The following is a 17,742-nucleotide window of genomic DNA, read 5'->3' on the forward strand; positions in this document are numbered from 1 at the left end:
TATTTTTTTAAGATTTTATTTATTTATTTGACAGGCAGAGATCACAAGCAGGCAGAGAGGCAGGCAGAGAGAGAGGAGGAAGCAGGCTCCCTGCTCAACAGAGAGCCCGATGCGGGGCTCGATCCCAGGACCCTGAGATCATGACCCGAGCCGAAGGCAGCGGCTTAACCCACTGAGCCACCCAGACGCCCCCACCCCATTTTTTATCTTTAAGATTCTATCCTTTATTTCTTAATGAAGGGATATTCTCACAACTGACTGTTTTAACAACAAGCAGTCTGGTAACATTTAGATGTGGCTGTTGTTTATATCTGGCAATTTATTGCCAGATCCAAGTTTGTATGGTTTACCCCACGTCATCTTCTGAGAAACTCGTGGTTTTCGCTCTTACGTTTGTGCATCAGCTGTATTTCGCCGTTGTACGTGGTGTGAGGTTGGGGTCTGGCTTCAGTCTTTCACCGACTTGTCCCAGCGCCGTTTGTCAAAGACACTGTTCCTTCCGGCTGAATAGTCGCGACACCCTGTGGTGTCCGTTGTCCGTTGTCCATGAATGTGAGGGTTTATTTCTTGTGGGTCCAGTCTGTCCATTGGTCTGCACGTCTGTCCTTACGCCACGACCACACTGCCACGGCTGCTGTAGCTCTCTGTGAGTTTCGAGAGTGGACTGGGCGAGCCTTCCACCGTTCTTTTCAACACTGTCTCAGTAATTCAGGCCCCTTGCAATTCCATGAACACTCTAGGATCAGTTTTTCCATCTCTGTTTTTTTAAAAAGGCCATGAGAATGTTGGCAGGGATTGCACTGCATCTGTAGATCACGGGTCGGTCATACTGTCATCATGAAAATACTAAACCTTCCAGGCCATGACCATGGATGCTGTTGTAAATGGGACTGAAAAATCATTTTCCTTCTCAGATCGCTCACTGCTGGCAGATAGAAATACACGATTTCTTGTGTTCTTGACCATGTGCCCTGTGACTTCACTGAACTCACTTAGTAGCTCCAGTAGTGGTTTTTCTTTTGTTTTTTCTTTTGAAGATTCCTTGGGGTTTTCTATGTATAGGATTATGTCATCTGTGAATAAAAATAATTTTACTTCTTCTTTTCCAAAATAGATGATTTTCATTTTTTTAATTTTTGTGGGTTTGTTTGTTTGTTTTTGCCTAATTGCTATAGCTAACCCTTTCCTTACATTACTGAAAAGCTGTGGTGAACATGGTCATTCTCACCTAGTTCCTGCTTTCAAGAAGCAAGTTTTCAGTCTTTACGCCATTGAGTATGAGGTAGCTGCGGGTTTTCCAGAAATGTTCTTTATCATGTTGAGGAGGTTACCTTCTATTCCTATTTTTCTAGGAATTTTTATCCTGAAAGGCCACTGGGTATTCATTTCTGCCTTTGAGGTCCTCCTAGGGGGTTTTTTCCTTTTTCTGTCAATACGATATATTACATTGATTGATTTTTCTTGTGTCGAATCCGCCCTCCATTCTTGAGATAAATCCCACTTGGCCATGGCGCATAATCTTCTTAATATGCCACTGGATTTGGTTTACTGGCATTTTGTTGAGGAGTTTTGCATGTCTAAGGATATTGGTATCTAGCATTTATGTGGTGTACTTGTTTGGCTTTGGTAGCAGAGTAATACTAGTTTTATAGAATGTAGAGCGAAGTGTCTCCTTGCCTTCTTTTTTGTTAGTTTAAGAATTGGTGTTAGTTCATCTTTAAACGTTTGATGTAATTCACCAGCGAAGCCATCAGTTCCTGGACTTCTCTTCCTTAGGAGCGCATTCATCACTGATTCAAACTTTTCACTTGTTGTATATCTGTTCAGAATTTCTGTTTCTTCTTGAGTCCGTTTTTGTACTTGCGTGTTTCTAAGAGTTTGTTTATTCCATGTAAGTGATCTAATTTCTTGAAGTACGACTTTTCATAGTATTGTCTTATAATTCTCTTTATTTCTGTAAGGTCAAGCATAATATTCCCATGTTCGTTTACTATTTATATGCATTGTCTCTAATTCTTTTCTTAGTTGTTCTAGCTAAAAGTCTGTCAATTTTGTTGGTCATTTCAAAAAAGCCAACTTCTTATTTTTGAGTATTTTGTTTTCCTATTTTCTTGCATCTCTCACCAGTCTCCTACTTACTATTTCTTTCTTTCTGCTAACTTTGGGTTTACTTTATTTTTCTCTTTCTAGCTCCCTAAGCTATAACGTTAGTTTATTGGAGGTGTTTTTTCCTTCTCAATGTGCGACTTTGCAGGTAGAATTTTCCCCGAGCACTGCTTTCATCACATCCATGTCTGGGTATGTTGTGTTTTCATTTTCATTCCTCTCAGAGTATTTTCTAATTTCCCTTATCATGTCTTCTTTGATCCACTAGTTTTTAAAGAGTGTTTGAGCCCTTAATTTCCACAGATTTGTTCATTTTCCTTCTATTATTGATTTCTAGCCTCCTTCCATTTTGGTTGGAGAAGATACTTGATATGATTTAACTTTTGAAATCTACTGAGACTGCTTTGTGACCCAACCTGTGATCTACCTTGGAGACTGTTCCATGTGAACTTGAGAAGAATGCGTGTTCTGCTGTTGCTGGGTAGAGTACCCTCTATATGTTTGTAACGTTTCGTTGGTTTATAGTGTTGCTCTATAGGTTTTCTCTTTCCCTGTTGCTCTTCTGTCTGGCTGTTCCACCCAGTTACTGAGTATGAGGTACTGAAGTCTGCAACTATTGGTACAGAACTATCAGTGTCTCCCCTCGATTCTGTCCATGTTGGCTTCATGTATTGGGGAAGTCTGTTGTTCAAAGTAGATGTGTTTGTAATTGCTGGGTCTTCTTCATGACAGTCTTCTTCCCTCAGTATCTAGTGTCCTTTTTTGTCTTCTATAGCCATTTTTGACCTAAAGTCTGTTTCCCTGGCATCAGCACACCCACCCCGGTTCTCTGCTGGATACTCGTTCCGTAGAAGATCATGTCCCGTTCTTTCACTTTCAGTCTGTTTGCGTCTTTACATCTGAAAGGAGTATCCGGTACGCAGTGTAAGTTGTATAATGTCTTTTTACCCATTCTGCCCGTCTCTTTTGATTGAAGAAGGTAATCCTTTACATTTAGTGTGATTACTGACCAGGAAGGGTTGCCATTTTGCTATTTGTGTTGTATATCTTATACCTCTGTTTGTTTCTCATTTCTTCTACTACCTTGTCTTGTGTTTAACTGACTTTTTTAGTGGGGTACAATTATTCTCTTCTTAGTCCTGTTATGTATATTTTTAAATTATTTTCTTGTTCCCATGAGGGTTGCCTTTAATATCGTAAACTTATAGAACTCCAGTTTGAACTGATACCAGCAGCTGCAGTGGCATACAAAACCAAGTTTCCGTAGAACTCGCCTTATGTTGTCACAACTCATATCCTTATACATTGTATTCCCAGTGACACCGATGGGTAATTGTTGTTTTATGTATTTGTTTTTTAAGTCAGGTAGGAAATAAAGGGGAGTTACAAACTAAAGGCGTGTTTATGTTTCCCCATGCAGTTATTTTTTCTGGAATTCTTTATTTCTTTGTATGACTTTGAGTAAATTTCTAGTGTCCTGCTTTGGCCTGAAGAACTCTCTTCGGCATTTTTGTAGTATAGGTCTGTAGTGATGAACTTCCTCAGCTTTTCTCTGGGAATATCTTCCTTTTCCCTTTTTTGTTTTTTATTTAATTTTGTTTTAATTCTGGTGTAGTTAATACACAGTCTTATACTAGTTTCAGGTGCACAGTAGTGTCCCTTTATTGTGGAAAGATAATTTAATACATATAAAAACTCTCAACTCATTTTCCTTTTAGCACTTCAAGGATGTCATCCCACTCCCTTCTGACCTCCATGGTTTCTGAAGAGAACCTGGGTCAATCTTACTGTGTGTTCCTGTACGTGACCAGTCATTTCTCTCACTCTTTCCACGGTTCTTTGTCTTTTAACCATTGATTATGATGTGCTCCTTGGAGATCACTGAGCTTCCTGGAGGTGTAGATCACATGCCTTCAAGAACTTTGGAAGTTGCCAACTAATAATTCTCTAATATTCTTCCTGGCCCTCTCTCACCTCTCCTTCTAGGATTCCAATTATGGATTTCCTGGTATGCTTGATGGGGTCCCATAGGTCCTAACGGTCTGCTTGCTCCTTACTCCTTCAGATTATTTTTCCTTCTGTTCCTTAGACTGGATAATTTCCACTGATTGACCAATCTCCATGTTCACCGATTCTTCTGCCTGTTCAGATATGCTAATGAAGCCTCTGCTGAGTTCTCATTTCAGGTATTATGCTTTGCAGTTGCAGAATTTCTGCTTAATGTTTAATCTGTTTCACGATTTCCTTCCGTTCTGGGCGTATCTGGGAAAGTGGACTGAAAGTCTCTGTCTAGTCCATTCAGTGTCTGTGCCTCCTCAGGAACGTTATTGGCTCGTTTCTTCCGTGGGAGGGCCGTCCTCTGTTTCTTTACGTTTCCTCCCTTTTGTTGACAGTGGGATAGTCCACACATGACATGTAGTAACCCCCGGTGTCAGATTCTTTCTCTTCCTTAAGACCGTTTTTGTCTTGCTGTGGGCTACAGCTGCTTAGTGACATCTAACCTGTCTCTGTGACATCTGTGAACGCTGTCATGTTTGGTGCCTGACGTTCCTGGTCCTTAAGCTCACGTTCAGTTGGCATTTTGACAAAAGGTTCCTTGGGTGCCAGGGATCAGGAAAACGGGGGGGGGGGAGAGAAAATAAATAAAAGAATTCTTCTATCTGTGCTAGCGCACCAGGACCTTTGTCCCGGCTGTTCACAACTCTGTCTTAGCCTTCACTTCCTGTTCAGGGTGGGCAGAAAGCTCAGTGGGAGGGGAACGCTTCACGTGTTCTGGGGACTTTTCAGCGCATGCATCCTGCCCCAGGCATGAGCTCGGCCTTCTCAGGCCTGGTTTCCAGACAGAACGATTTCTCAGCTTTTCTTCCGAGGCTGCCCGTGCCCCACTGTGTACCTCAGCGACAACCTCCCTGCAGGGACTGGAATTTGTTGGGCTCCTTCCCAGTGTTTTCAAGGAATGCCCATCAGCTTTCACGTCTCAGCTCCTTTGGGAACCAAGGATCAGGGTCCCACACTGGGAGTGAGTGCTGCCAAGCAGGGGTCAGGGCGTTTCAAGGGCAAGTGGAAATGCCTGCACGCCCCTACCACTTTTCTGTGGCCTCTTTCCTGACTGCTCTCTAGTTCTGACCAGTCTGGGCTTGATTTTTCAACACCCCCACGAAGGGAGGGTCCTTGGAGTTCCAAACGCCTGTTCTTGCCGAGCTCACTTTCTTTCCTCCTGTCTTTTGACAGAACCTCTTAAACGACCGTCTCCTGACTCCGTAGCCATAGGCTGGCAGGGGTGGGAGGTGGTCAGAGTGCTGATCGGATCTGGCTCATTTCTACGCTCACAAGGTGATCGGAAGGCCACGGCGCTCTGTCTCTTCGTGCCGCTGGAGGCACCCGCTGTCTGTGGGTTCACCTGCATTTCTCGGTGTTAGAGTTCAGGGGAGGTCTGAAACCAGAGGTTCAGGGTGCAGCGCGCCGCTGGTCTCTGGGCCTGGCTGGAGGCCTTCTAGAGGCCTTTTCCTTCATGTGCCCGTCCAACCCATCAGCACCTTCTGTCAGCTCTCCGGACCTTGCCCACCGCTGGCCTCCCCTCCAGCCCCCTTCCCAGGCCACGCTGCTCTCTCTGCCTGGGTGGCTGGCCTGTCCTCTTCACCGGTCATTCCGTTTCCATTCCTGCCTCTTCCCCTCCGTTCTTCACGCAGCAGCCGGGGAATTCTGTCAACACGAAGGAGGACCTTGCTGCTCTCCTACTTAAACTGCTCTAGTGGCTTCCTGTCACCATGTCTTGGGTCAGTACCACTGGATACGGAGCCCGATTCAGGACCCCTCATGCCGCACTCGCACCGTGGGTGAGCCCTGCACGGGGCAGCGGGGAAGCCACACAGAGCACTCCTCAGAGCGGCCCCACCAGCTGCTAAGGGGGCTGCGGTGCTGCCCTGAAGGGGGTCCACCCCACTCTCACTGCTGGCCAGGCCCGGGAGTGGCTGCACACGCCCCGAGGTCAGAGATTGTGCTCACAAAAGCAGCTGGCAGGTCCCGGAGTGCAGGGATGGGGTGTGTCGTTACTGCTGTGTCCCCTCCGGGAAGCTCTGCCGAGCTGCCTGGCCCACTTGGGCTTCGAGAACATCAGCCCTGTGCCCCCTCCTCTCCAGAACCGACTGGTTCTTAGGTAAAACACCATCTTGTTTCTCCGTGTGTTCTCTGATGATTGGAAATGCCTCATGTTCAACCAGTTGGACTCCTGGACCCACAAAGAGGCTGGCGGCGTCAGAATGGGGCCCCCATGGCCATCGTGGGCAGAAGCACTGTGTCTTTTCACGATGCGGTGGGGTCTGTGTGAACGTGGGGTTTGGGGGTGGGGGGCGGCCGTCGCCAAGCTCCCCTCGGGGCCCCCTGCCCTCTCCCTGCCTCCCGGCCCTCCCGCAGCCAGCAGGGACCGGGTGGGGGAGCCAGGCTGAGTTGATTATTTTTGACATCAGTTGTTAACATAATTTTGACGTTAAGCCTCCCCCCAGCTCTGGGGTGGCTCTGACTGTGTCCAGGCTCCAGCTTGGGGAGCCATGGGGAGCCTCTCAGCCCCAGATCTGGCCTGGCTGGGAGGCGGCCTGGGAAGGAACGTGCGTTTCTCAAGCCCGTGCCCTCGGGGCCTGGGGGCGGGGCCCGGCAGATGTCTGGAGTGGGCAGCCAGGGCCTGGAGCCGGATGCTGAGAACGAGGCCTGCAACTCATTTCCCCATTAAACATTCTGAGAACATCTGCACCGGTTTCCAAGGCTTCTCCCTCACTAATTGCTCTGATTATTGTGTGAAGTGAGGCCCTGGCACGTTTCCGCGATGTTGTGATGAAGGTGAAAAGATGGCTCTTAATTAGATTAAAAACATTTTTTTCTTCCTCTGTAATTTTGCCTTGAAAATCAAGGCCACTTTTTTGTTTTCTTCCTCCAAAGACCTCCAGAAACTTTCCTCCCCACCTCTCCAGAGGTTTCTTGGGAACGTCCTGTGAGCTCAGCTCTTGGAGGAGGCCGCGCTTAGCCCTGATTCCATTGTACGTCGGCGCTGCCGGGAACCAGCCCCTGGAACCGTGTCTTGGGAGGCTCGGACAGGGCCTCCTGGAGCACGGGGGTCCCAGAGGGTCGCAGTTATGTGGGTGGCTGTGTCACTCCCTTTCTGCTTCCTGTGCGCACTTGGGGCTGACCCCGTCCCGGCGCAGTGGCCGCCCGTCCTCCCCGGCGCCCCCGCCGTGCAGACCCTAACCTCAGGTGCATGGCCCGTGTGTGCAGGGGCCTGGGAACCTCACCGTGAGGGGAGCTGTGGGGTGAGGGTCCTCCATGCCCCCCATTCCGGCTCCCTGGGACCGGCCAGCACTCTCAAGGCCGGCTCGGCCCTTGACTCCCAGGTGGCCGCTCTGCCCACGTCAACTCTAGCTGCATATCCCTGACAGAACAGAAGGCCCGAGGTCTCCCACGGTCAGTGCCAGGCATCCTGGCATGAGGGGCATGGACAGGTCCTCACGGGAGGGGTGGAGAGGGCGGGCGGGCGTCCCAGCAGGATGAGGCCAGCCACCAGCTTTTGGGAGCCCCCTGGTCCCCTCTGCCCTGCGCCTGCTTGAGCTCTCCTGGGACCTCAACTCCCCAGACCCCTCCCTTCGGCTCATGCCTCAGCCCCGTTTGTCACGCACATTCCTGAGGAGACTGTCCTGGTAACAAATGACGGAACCCCAAACCCAAGTGAGCCGAAGCACAAAAGGGACCTTTTTTGGCTCGTACGTCTGGCCCCAGCTGTTTCAGACACAGCTGGACCCGGGGCTGGGATGATCTCGCTTGTTCTCACTCTCCACCTCCCGTGCTCTGCCCCCACCCGCTGGCTCCCTCCTCTGCTCTCCCTCACCCCCCACCCACCGGGCGCTGTCCCCAGGGATGGGGACCGGGACGGTTGTAGCCTTAGGCAGCCCCTTCCCAAGGGGACAAGATGGACTCTGGCTCGGCGAGCACATAGCACACAGAGGTCGTCTCTTTCCCCCATTGTCCCTGCCAGAGGCTGGGGCCCGGCTCTCATTGGCCCCAACCAGGGTACGAACCCTCCTCAGACCCAGGCCATGGGCCCCTTCTGAGGACAGCCCGATGGGGCACAGGGTGCCTGACCCCTGCAGCCCGGGGCGTGGGGAAGGCACAGCTTCCGGAAGGCAACTGAAGGAGCCCTTCCCAGAGCCAGGCCTGGCCGCCGGGCGGGCGAAAACAACAGGTGTCCACTCAAGCAAGGTATTTTCCTCGCAGACCCGGGGACCAGCTGTGGACATACATTCTCACTCCGCTCCGCGCCCCTGTTCCTGGCAGCTGTGGTGGGAACGGCTTTGACACTTTCTGTCCATGCTCCTTACTTCTCGCCTCTGAGCCCAGACACAGGTGGCGGCCGCGCTGGCTCGGGGTCTGTGAGCCGGGCACAGGCAGCTGGCACGGGCCCGGGGCCGTGGCTCAGCGATGTCACGCAGGGCCTGGCTGCAGCTGTCCGGATGCCCTGGGGAGGGGGTTCCCGTTCACGGCGCTGGATCTGCAGGCCCTTGGCAAATCCGCCAAGAGGGCTGTATTTCTTGGGGGGGGGGGGGGGGGGGGGGGAATCTGACTCCGGAAGGACAGGGGGCAGCTTCTGCTCATCCCCATGGGACGGGCTGGCCCGGGGAGTGCGCCTGGGCCCGAGCCCAGAGGGCCGAGGCGGAGGTGAGAAGAAAGGTCCTGCCAGGCACCCAGGAGCTGGCGCCTCACCGCCAGACGCCGGCAGGAGGGCTCTGCGGAGGACTCGGGTTACACCTGGGGGATTACCCAGGATTTGAATCAGTCATGAGGTGTGGCGGGGACGTTACCTGGGAGACTGTTCCCGGGTTGGGGGCAAGGGGCCATGGGGCCGGGATCGGGGGTGCGGGCTGCAGACTGGCCGTGGGTCTGACTTGCTCCTGGAGGCCCCAACCCGTCTGTGGGACCCCAGGCACAAGGTTTCATCCTCTCTGAACCCCCGTCTGCTCCTCTAGAAGCAGGGATGGAAGCTGTGGGGCCACTGTGACAATGGCATGGGGTCACCCTTGAAGCCGCACAGGGGGAATGAGGCCCCCTCCTGCATCTCGGGGCAGTTGGGCACGTCCCGGCATCAGGGTTGACCTGGCCTCGCCGTGTGAACATGCGGGCCACGTTGGGAGCCAAGGGACGCGTGGGCCCCACGGCTGGGAAGGAAGCCTCAGGCACATATGGGGCGGGCCAGAGCTTGGGACCCCGAGGGGGCGCTCCTGGGGGGGTCGGGACGGAAGGGCGCAGGGTGGGAGCCTCCCACACCCAGCTGCCTCCCGACGTGTGCAGGTGTCGTCACTACTAGAAAACACGACGAGAGCAGGAAGGACACAGAAACCACCCACCATTTCTTCACCCAAACCCACACACGGTTACCATTTTGGTCTACTTCCTTTCAGTCTTTTTTCTGTGTCTGTATTTTTTTTTTTTTTTTAAGGAACTTGAAATTGCCTCTGGAGCAGGGCTGCTGGCTGGGGAGGACGCTGCTGGGCTGGTCGGTTCTGGTCGGTTCTGGTCGGTTCTGCTCCGGAGGGAGGTGAGGCTTGGCAGCCGGAGTGGCCAGCTGTGCCGCTGCCACGCCAGAGGCCACACTCGCCATCGCAGACCGCCCACTTTCCTAGAAAACAAAATCGTTTTGTTCTGCCCTGAAAACTGAGGCCCGGCTTCTGGCCGTGACAAGGCCAAGGCAGCCAAGGGATGAAAGCATCAGAACACGGGGCCGTCTTATCGCAAGTGTGACTTCCTGGTCACTGGGGCACGGAGGGCTCGTCCTGGGGGGTATCCAGCAAGAGCTGTCCCAGCAGCGGTACCTGTGCTCATGGGCCCAGCCTGCTCCGAAGCCGGGGGGCCGGGGGTGCTGCTTGTCTTGTCCCATCTCAAGCTCCTTGGCGGTAGGGGCGACAAGCCCGCTCTCCTGGGGCCACCTGCCCCCGAGCCCGTGCCTGAAGGGGGCAGCGTGCCGCTGTGTCTGCCGAGGACACGGGGCCCCATCCCCCAGACTCCCTGTGCCTCCTGCGGCAGCTGTGGCAGTGGCAGGAGTCAGGGGGGTGGGCTGCAGCCCTCCCCCCACCCCCGCCCCCAGCCGGCCCTGGCCAGCACCCACGACACATGGGGGATGGGTCTCTGACACAGACACGGGCAGAGCAGCCCGTTCCTTTGGTTCGGAAAAACACACCTGTGGAAGCCCTCTGCCCCTCGCCTCGGGGGCCCCCCGTGCTGTTCCCAGGATTAAACCAAACGGCCCACGTTCCTCTCCGGCAGGTGCAGGCCCCACCCGCTCCGGGCGGGCAACTGATGTGCAGTTTAATTTCCTAAAGCACCAGGGCTGGGCCTTTCTCAGGGGTCAGGTAGCCCCCCGCCCCCAGCCCCGCTCCGTCAGCGGGCTCTGGAGAGGACACTCGTCATCCCGGGTGCTCCGAGCGGCCCCGCCGGCCTGGCCCCGCCCTGCCCTTCTCCCCTCCCGTAGACAAGTGATGCAGACATAAAAATATGTATTTGTGTTCTTTCTCCTGTCCTCTTTTTTTTTTTTGAAAGAACATCTGAATCCTGGACGGGGTTTCGGCTCTGTCACTTGACAACTGTGTAACATAACCCAGGGCACCCGAATCTCGGCCCCGGGGCCCCGAAGCGAGGGCGGCCGGGGCTCTGGCCCCTCCCAGGCCTGGGAGCTGTTGACTGTCCTCGCCTTCTTCCCGCTTTCCGGTCACTCTCCTGGGCTCTCTGGGAATGTCACGGGCAGAGAGCCCGTCACTCAGAGCCCTTCTCCCGGGTGTGACTAAGTCATGTCTGTGCGGTTTCCTGCTGCAAGTCAGCCCCTCTCCCCCACGGGCCACGCGCTCCCCACGGTGTCTGACTGCGGGTTGGGTGCGACACCTTCACGCGTGTCCTTGGGCCACGGGGTCCTTCTCGGCTGCTCTCTGGTCCGCTCCGCTGCTCCGCACACCCCCGGTTTTCCCGGTGAACCCGCGGGGCTTCTTTCTTCGCCGCACACTCGCCCCGCGGTCGCCCTTCCCGCCTTGCCCGTTGTGTTTGCTGATGAGCTCTGGATCTCGAGTGCGGTCGCATACATCAGCCTTTCCCCGTCCGGATACTGTTTAAGTTTGAGGAAACCCTTCCAAATGCTGAGGTCATGGAGGCAGTTCTAGAATCAGTTCTAAAGGCTTCAGAGTTTTGCTGTTCTCTGTAAGTCTTCAACCCCCGGGAATGCAGACGATGAGTTCTTGGTGTCCGGCACGAGGGTCCAATGGAACGTGTCTCCCACACGGACAGCCACTTGTCCTTGGTCACCCTCTCCCACTCTGTGCCGGCCACCGCAGGTGCGCGGCGAGCATCCCTGTGCGTGCAGGCTCTTTCCAATGTGTCGCCCTGTCCTGCCGGCCCGCCACGTCTGTCGGCGGCGCCATCTCCCGGGGCACGGCGTCTGGTAGAGCAGAGCTCTGAGCTCCCCGCTCTTCAAGAATACGGCCGGTTCTCGGTTGATGGCATTTCCAGATCAGGTCTAGAGTCAGGAGCCAGATGCCCGCACGCCAACGGGAGGGTTTCTATTACGGCTCGAGGAGGAGGGTCTTTTGTCTGTTGAGTCTTCTAGAAAGTGGAGCAAAGTCTGTCTCCCCCTTGGTTAGGTTACGTCTTCTTGAACGGCTGCCACCGAGGCCTAACCATCTCTCCTTAGGGTTCTTGTATATCCCGATCTGATACTGAAGAGTGTACTCTACTGTCGTAGACAGGATCTGTCTGCTCGTTTTGATTTGGGGTTGCTGTGGGGCTGTTGTTGGATTTTTTGTTTTTTGTGTTTTGTCTTTTTTTTTTTTTTTTTGCTTTTGCTTTTTTTGACTTACAGGAGAGGCAAAATAATACACGGGCCCCTGTGTACTATTTACCAGCTTCCCCTAACGCCGGCGCCTCACGCGAGTGTGGTACAACCGTGGTGAAATTGCTAAAAGAAGTCACTTGTTGGGGCAACGCTCGTGTTGAGCTAAAGCTTAGCTCGTTTGCCGGGTTCAGCAGTAGCTGAGTCCTTTGGTCCATCAGTTGTGGTACGTTTCCATCCAGCGCGTCTTCAGGCCTTTTCTGAGTTGTGATGCCTCCTCCTCGGTCTTTGCCCGGTTTTTGTGACCCTGGCATTGGTGAGGAATGCTGGCCGGGCGTCCGCGTCCCGCCGGCCGGCTCCTCTGGGACCTCGGGGGAGACTGGGCTAATGGGTGTGCCAGGAGCAGACGTGAGGCGCTTCGCATCTCATCGGGGTTCATGACAGCAACGTGATTCACTGGTGCTGCTAACCTTGACCCCCGGGGTCGTGTCAGACGGCTCCTCCCCCTTTCCGTGGCCTCGTGGGGAGCGGGTCACTGAGTCTGCTGTCCTCGAGGGGGGGGTGCCTGGCATGCCACCTCCTGCGACTGGGAGGGAACCAGTCAGCGTTAGGACCCCCCAGCCACGAAGGGACACCTGCGGGGAGATACTCTGCCTGTCGGCTGCCAGTCCCACCAACCGATTTGAGCGTTTCTCCGTGGAAGTTAGGATCTGTACCTCTTCCGGTTATCCGCTTGTTTCTATCAGGACGAACTCAGGGATTCTTGGGTTTTGAGCTACGATTTGATACTAATTGTTATTTGTCTTGTGGTTCAAACTGCTCTGGCTTCGACCCCGGGATCGAGGGTCCTTTGGGCTCCTGCGCCTGCTCAACACGCCCCCACCCACTCGGAGCTTTCGCTTCCTTCGAGCCCCTCACGGTAACGCCAGGCTCCTCGTCCGTCGCCCTGCCGTGGCCCCAGACTCGTCCTCAGCCAGAGAGCGCTGGTTCCTCCAACCAGAAAGGGGGTGGTGTTTAGAGACCAGGATCTGGCCCTGGGGTCGCTCGTGGCTCTCGGGTCTTTATGGCTTCTGGGGCCTCTCCATGGACAGAGCAAGGAAGTGTGTGTACGTCCATAAGCCAAGGACACGCACGTGTCTGCATTTATAGCTGTGCCTACAGGAAGAGCAACACGGGTTCATACTGAAATCGCCACCGCGGGGGCCATTTGTGCCCCCAGCATGACCCACTCTTTGCTACTGCATCTCTCAGAGAGTGAGAAACCAGGTTCCCGTTATCGATAATTTATGTACTTACTTGTTTGACCCACAGTTTCCCTATGCGAAGGAAGATTACCGACTAGAGCCCCGTGTTCAGGACAGTCTGAGACGGCTTCCCGAGCCCAGGGACCGCCGACTTCCCGTCCTTTCCGTGCTCCGTGGTGCCGTGCCACGCATTCGTCACACAAATTCACTTGTCCCAGGACGCTTCCATTCCTAGGGTCCTGCGGCTGGCTGGCTGATGTTTTCTCTTCTGTCTTTGGTTTGCATACAGCAAAATTCACTCTTGGGAGATGGTTCTGTGGGTTTTGACAATGCCTGGATTCACATATCCACCATCAGAGCAACACAGAGAGAAGTTCCGCAGCCCTAGGAACTCCCTGGTGCAACCCTTGGGAAGTCAGACATGCCCCCTCCCGCAAGCACGAGCAACCATTGATCTGTTTTATGTCCTGGTAGCTCTGCCTTTTCCAGAATGTCATAGAAATGGGATCACAGAACACGGAGCCCGTACATCTGGCTTCTTTCACGGCCTCACGAAATGCATGTGAGGGTCAGCCACGTCGCCGCACGAGCTGTTGGCTCACGGCTTCTGGTTGCCGGGCAGCGCTCCACTGTGTGGCTCTAAAACCGCTTCTTTACCCACTCACCTGCGGAGGGACATCTTGTCTGTTGCCAGGTTTGGGCGATTGTGAGTGAAGTGGCTGTGTGCGTTCGTGTACAGGTTTGTTGAGCGTACATATTCGATGTCCTTGGGTTAGTATCGGGGAGAAGGACCGCCAGGTTGCATGGCCAGTGCACACTGAACCTCAGAAGACACCGCCGAGCTCTTTCCCAGCATGGCTGTGTTACTCGGAACATCTTTTCCCGTGTACTTGTAATCCATTTCTTAAACTGAGTTGGTGGCTTTCCTGCTGTCATGTTGCCAGGGTTTTTTATATATTCTAGACACAAGTCCTTGGGCAAATAGGAGACGTGGAAACACCTTCTTCAAGTCCAGAGCTTATGTCTGCTTCCCTCAGCAGTGAGCCTTTTGCAGAGCAAATACCTGTAATTTTGATAAAGTCCAACTTGTCAACTTCTTTGTCTACTGACTGAGCTCATAGTGTTGTACTCCAAAACTCACTGCCAAACCCAAGGACCAGAGATAGACTTCTGTGTCTTCCTCAAGAAATGTTATATTTTATGTTTTACGTTAATTTCTCAAGATTGTATATGATATAATAAAAAATAAATAAAAACAAAAATAAACTTTAAAAAAGGTTATAGACGGTACTTTTACACTTTCAGATTGTTGGTGAACACCCAGGATGTTAGGCATAGATGGTAAATGTATTAAAATTCACATACACGACATTCATACAATTTATATCACAAGTAAATTTAGGAGATAGTTGTGTTTCTTTGCAGTGGGAAAATCTTTCTTTTACATAAAGCAAAAGATAGGTGTATCACTTTAGACGCATAAAACATTTCCTATGATAAAAACAACCATACTCAAAGGCTACTAGCCTGGGGAAGACTTCTGTACCTTACATGACAATAGGTTAGTGTCTTTCATCAGTAAACAAGTCCTACAAGCTGAGAAGCAAAAATGAGCAAAAGATGCGAACAGGCAATTCAGCTCTGCAACAGGGAGTCCAGACAGCCTCGGAGAGCCACAAACACCCTTCAGCTTAAAGGAAAAACAGCTTCCTCGTCCTCCACCATGCCGGCAGGCCCTGGGAAGGGTGCCAAGGGCTGGCTTGGGCGTGGACGTGGGCAAGCTGTCACAGTCGCGGTGCTGGCGCTGTCTCAATCACTACAGCTTCTTGGGAAAATGCTTACAACTACCTGGGAAGCCACCCTCACCCGCGCCAGCGTCAGGTGCTCCTACAAATGGGGGCTGTGCCATTGCTCAAAGCAGTAGCTTCAAGCTAGCAGGGCCCAGCATCCACCTAGCACGAGGGGCTGCATGAGCTGAGCCTGGTGTAAACCAGGGGCACGGCCCAGCTGCCCAGACACCAGCGCGCACGCACTCACCCGTAGGAAGGAGAGCAGCACGGCACAGCGTGAGAGGCGCAGGGAAGTCACGTGTGTGTGAAAAGAGAGTCTTACCTGGTGTCAGCAGTTCCGATGAGCAGGGGCGGTGAGCTCCGACTCCCCTGGGCAGCTGGCCCGGAGGACCTTGGAGGAGGCCGGCCTTCGTGAATCTTGGCCTTGTTGTGCCTTCTACATGAGCGCTCGCTTCTCTCACAACAGAATCTCTAACTGGAGGAAAGGGAAGTCAGCCCGGTGCGGGGTCGGCAGGTGTTCTTACCAGCACTGCGTACCTGCGCCCTGTTGCTGAGGTGCACCCGGGACCCTGACCCGAGCTATTGGGATGGGGTCATTCCCACACCTCCCTTGGGGTCTGGGTGGCTGGTGTGGCCCCATGGCCTGCATGGGGTGGGGTCCAGGGCTCTGTGGCTGTCCCCCGTCTCCCAGCTTTTGGCTCTTCATGGGCAGGAGACCAGCTTGGGGCGTCCCCAATGCGAGGCTCTCTGTGTGCCCAAGAGTGACAGCATGGTGGCGGGAGTCAGGGTCTCTCTGACCTGTGCTTATCAGCTGCGCTTTACTGGCCTGAGTGTCAGCTGTGAGCCTGGGGACAGGCCTGGACACCAGCGCCCAGCCCGGGCAGTCCTCCCCCTGCGAAGGGGTCACAGGCCTTTGAGGCCTCAGGCATGTGGGGGCTGTCTTTGCCAGCCCGCCGCCCAGATCCTCGGGGTAGAAGCTTCACGAGCCGTCCCCAGTCCTCCCCAGCCCTGCGGATAGATGTCTTATTGGTTTGGGGGAAGGCTCAGGGCTTGCAGGTCCGTCCCCTTGGGGTGGGCGTCTAAGCCCAGCTCTGGGCCACCGGACACCCCGAGCCTTCTTCAGAGGCCTCACGTGCTGCCCCACACCCTTCCCCACAGCCAGGAAGAGCCCCATGCTGCTGGAGGTGAGCCCGGCCCACTTCATGAGGACCAACAGCTTCGCCGAGGACCTGGACCTGGAGGGGGAGACGCTGCTGGCGCCCATCACCCACGTGTCACAGTGAGTCCCCACGTGCCCACCTGGGCTGCGCCGGAGGGGCCTGGGGCTCAGAGGGGCCGCCTTGCTCGCCGGGGGCCTCCACTCGCCAGCTGCCCTCAGTGACCTGGGGCCCCCTGCTGCCAGGGGCCGCACCCAGTGCCCGGGCCCCGAGTGATGGGTGCGGGAGGCACATGGGGCCATTTCCCGCCAAATCTGGAAACACGATCCTCTTGTTCTGACTTATGGAAAACTGAACTGATCATTTTCCACTTGTTTCTGTGCCTTGAGCGTCCGAGCAGGTTGCTTCTCTCTCCCCTGGCCCCTCCCCCACCCCCCAAAAGAGAGACGACTTTGTTTCTCGGCGTTTCCCCCTAGAACCCCAGAGCCGCCGCGGGCAGATGCCGAGTGCCGCCTGCCAGTTGCGCTGCTGTCCTCAGGGGCTCCTTCAGGTGGAGGAAATGGCTGATTTTCCATGCCTTCCAGTTGGCCGTCCCCCGAGGCACAGCTGGCCTGGGACGCACGCCCGTCCGCCCCCGCCTTGCTGCCCTGCCAGGCCGATCCCCGGGGCCCGGCCACGCTGCGATCCCTCGCGAGGGGAGTCAGTGCTCCCGGCAGGGCACCCAGTGTGGATGGCGAGCCGTCGGGTCCGTCGGGCACTCGGGTCGGTTCCAGACACTGCCCTTGGGGGGATTCCCCCGGGCGAGGCCCTCTGTGTCGGGATGTGCGCTCCTCTCGGCCGGTCCCAGGCTCGCAGGCTGACCGGGCTCCTCTGCCCGCGGACACGGGGCGGTCTCGGCAGGCCGTCGGCGTTCCTCCTGGGTCTCGGTGTTGTCGTGAGCAGTGCGCGCGCCTCGGCCGGGGTGAGGCCCTGGGCCATTGACCTGCAGGTGACCGAGGAATCAGGGATCCCAGTCCCGGGGCATCCTGGCTGCTGGGGCAGGACTGGTAGAGTTGCATAGCCAGAATGCGAGCAAGACGGGACCGTCTCGGGCTGGTGTTGTGATCGGGCAGGACCCGCCGGCCAGCTTTCCAGGGCCCCCAGGCTCATAGGCAGGTGGGCAGCGCCCTGTGGCTGGCAGGGGGCCCCCAGTAAGTGCTCCCCGGCTTGGAAGAAGCCGGCCGGCTCACTAGGAAGCAGGGGCAACTCGTCCTTGTGGACCCGGGCCCTGAGTGGGCTGCTGGGCCCACACCCGTCCTGGAGACGACCAGGCAGGCTCACTGCATTAGTGCGCGGGAGGGCGGTGTGAAGCCAGGGACGGGCCGGTGCCCGCAGGCAGAACGCCGACTCACCGCTTCGGCTCCGGCCTTCCCAGAGCCCAGGGCACGGGAGACCACAGAGTGGTCACGGTTGGAGTTCTGCGGCTGAGGTCGTGTGCCACACAGGTGCAGTGCCCACTCAGAGCCTGCTGGGACCCATGACCCTCAGGCAGGGGTCCGTCTCCAGGCCTCCCTGGGCCTGCTGTCCCGTCCTGTCCCCTGACCCCTCTCCTTTAC

At 54.9% G+C, this 17,742-nt stretch overlaps 1 protein-coding gene and 1 long non-coding RNA gene across 10 annotated transcripts in view; one reads left to right on the forward strand and one right to left on the reverse strand.

The window, feature by feature from the left end:
- Window positions 1-17,742, forward strand: part of KCNQ1 (potassium voltage-gated channel subfamily Q member 1) — a 308,960-nt gene that overhangs the window by 125,567 nt on the left and 165,651 nt on the right. For all 9 annotated transcript variants that reach the window (XM_059398838.1, XM_059398849.1, XM_059398844.1 and 6 more), the window contains one exon: window positions 16,149-16,269. In XM_059398838.1, coding sequence (XP_059254821.1) covers window positions 16,149-16,269 — 121 coding nt within the window. The remainder of the gene's footprint in view (window positions 1-16,148; window positions 16,270-17,742) is intronic.
- Window positions 8,166-17,742, reverse strand: part of LOC132016918 (uncharacterized) — a 30,388-nt gene continuing 20,811 nt past the window's right edge. The window contains exons 2-3 of the long non-coding RNA XR_009404060.1: window positions 15,313-15,465; window positions 8,166-9,763 (exon numbers count right to left, since the gene is read on the reverse strand). This is a non-coding gene — a long non-coding RNA (uncharacterized LOC132016918). The remainder of the gene's footprint in view (window positions 9,764-15,312; window positions 15,466-17,742) is intronic.

The sequence above is a fragment of the Mustela nigripes genome, chromosome 1 (assembly GCF_022355385.1).
Source record: "Mustela nigripes isolate SB6536 chromosome 1, MUSNIG.SB6536, whole genome shotgun sequence".
NCBI classification, from domain to species: Eukaryota; Metazoa; Chordata; class Mammalia; order Carnivora; family Mustelidae; genus Mustela; species Mustela nigripes.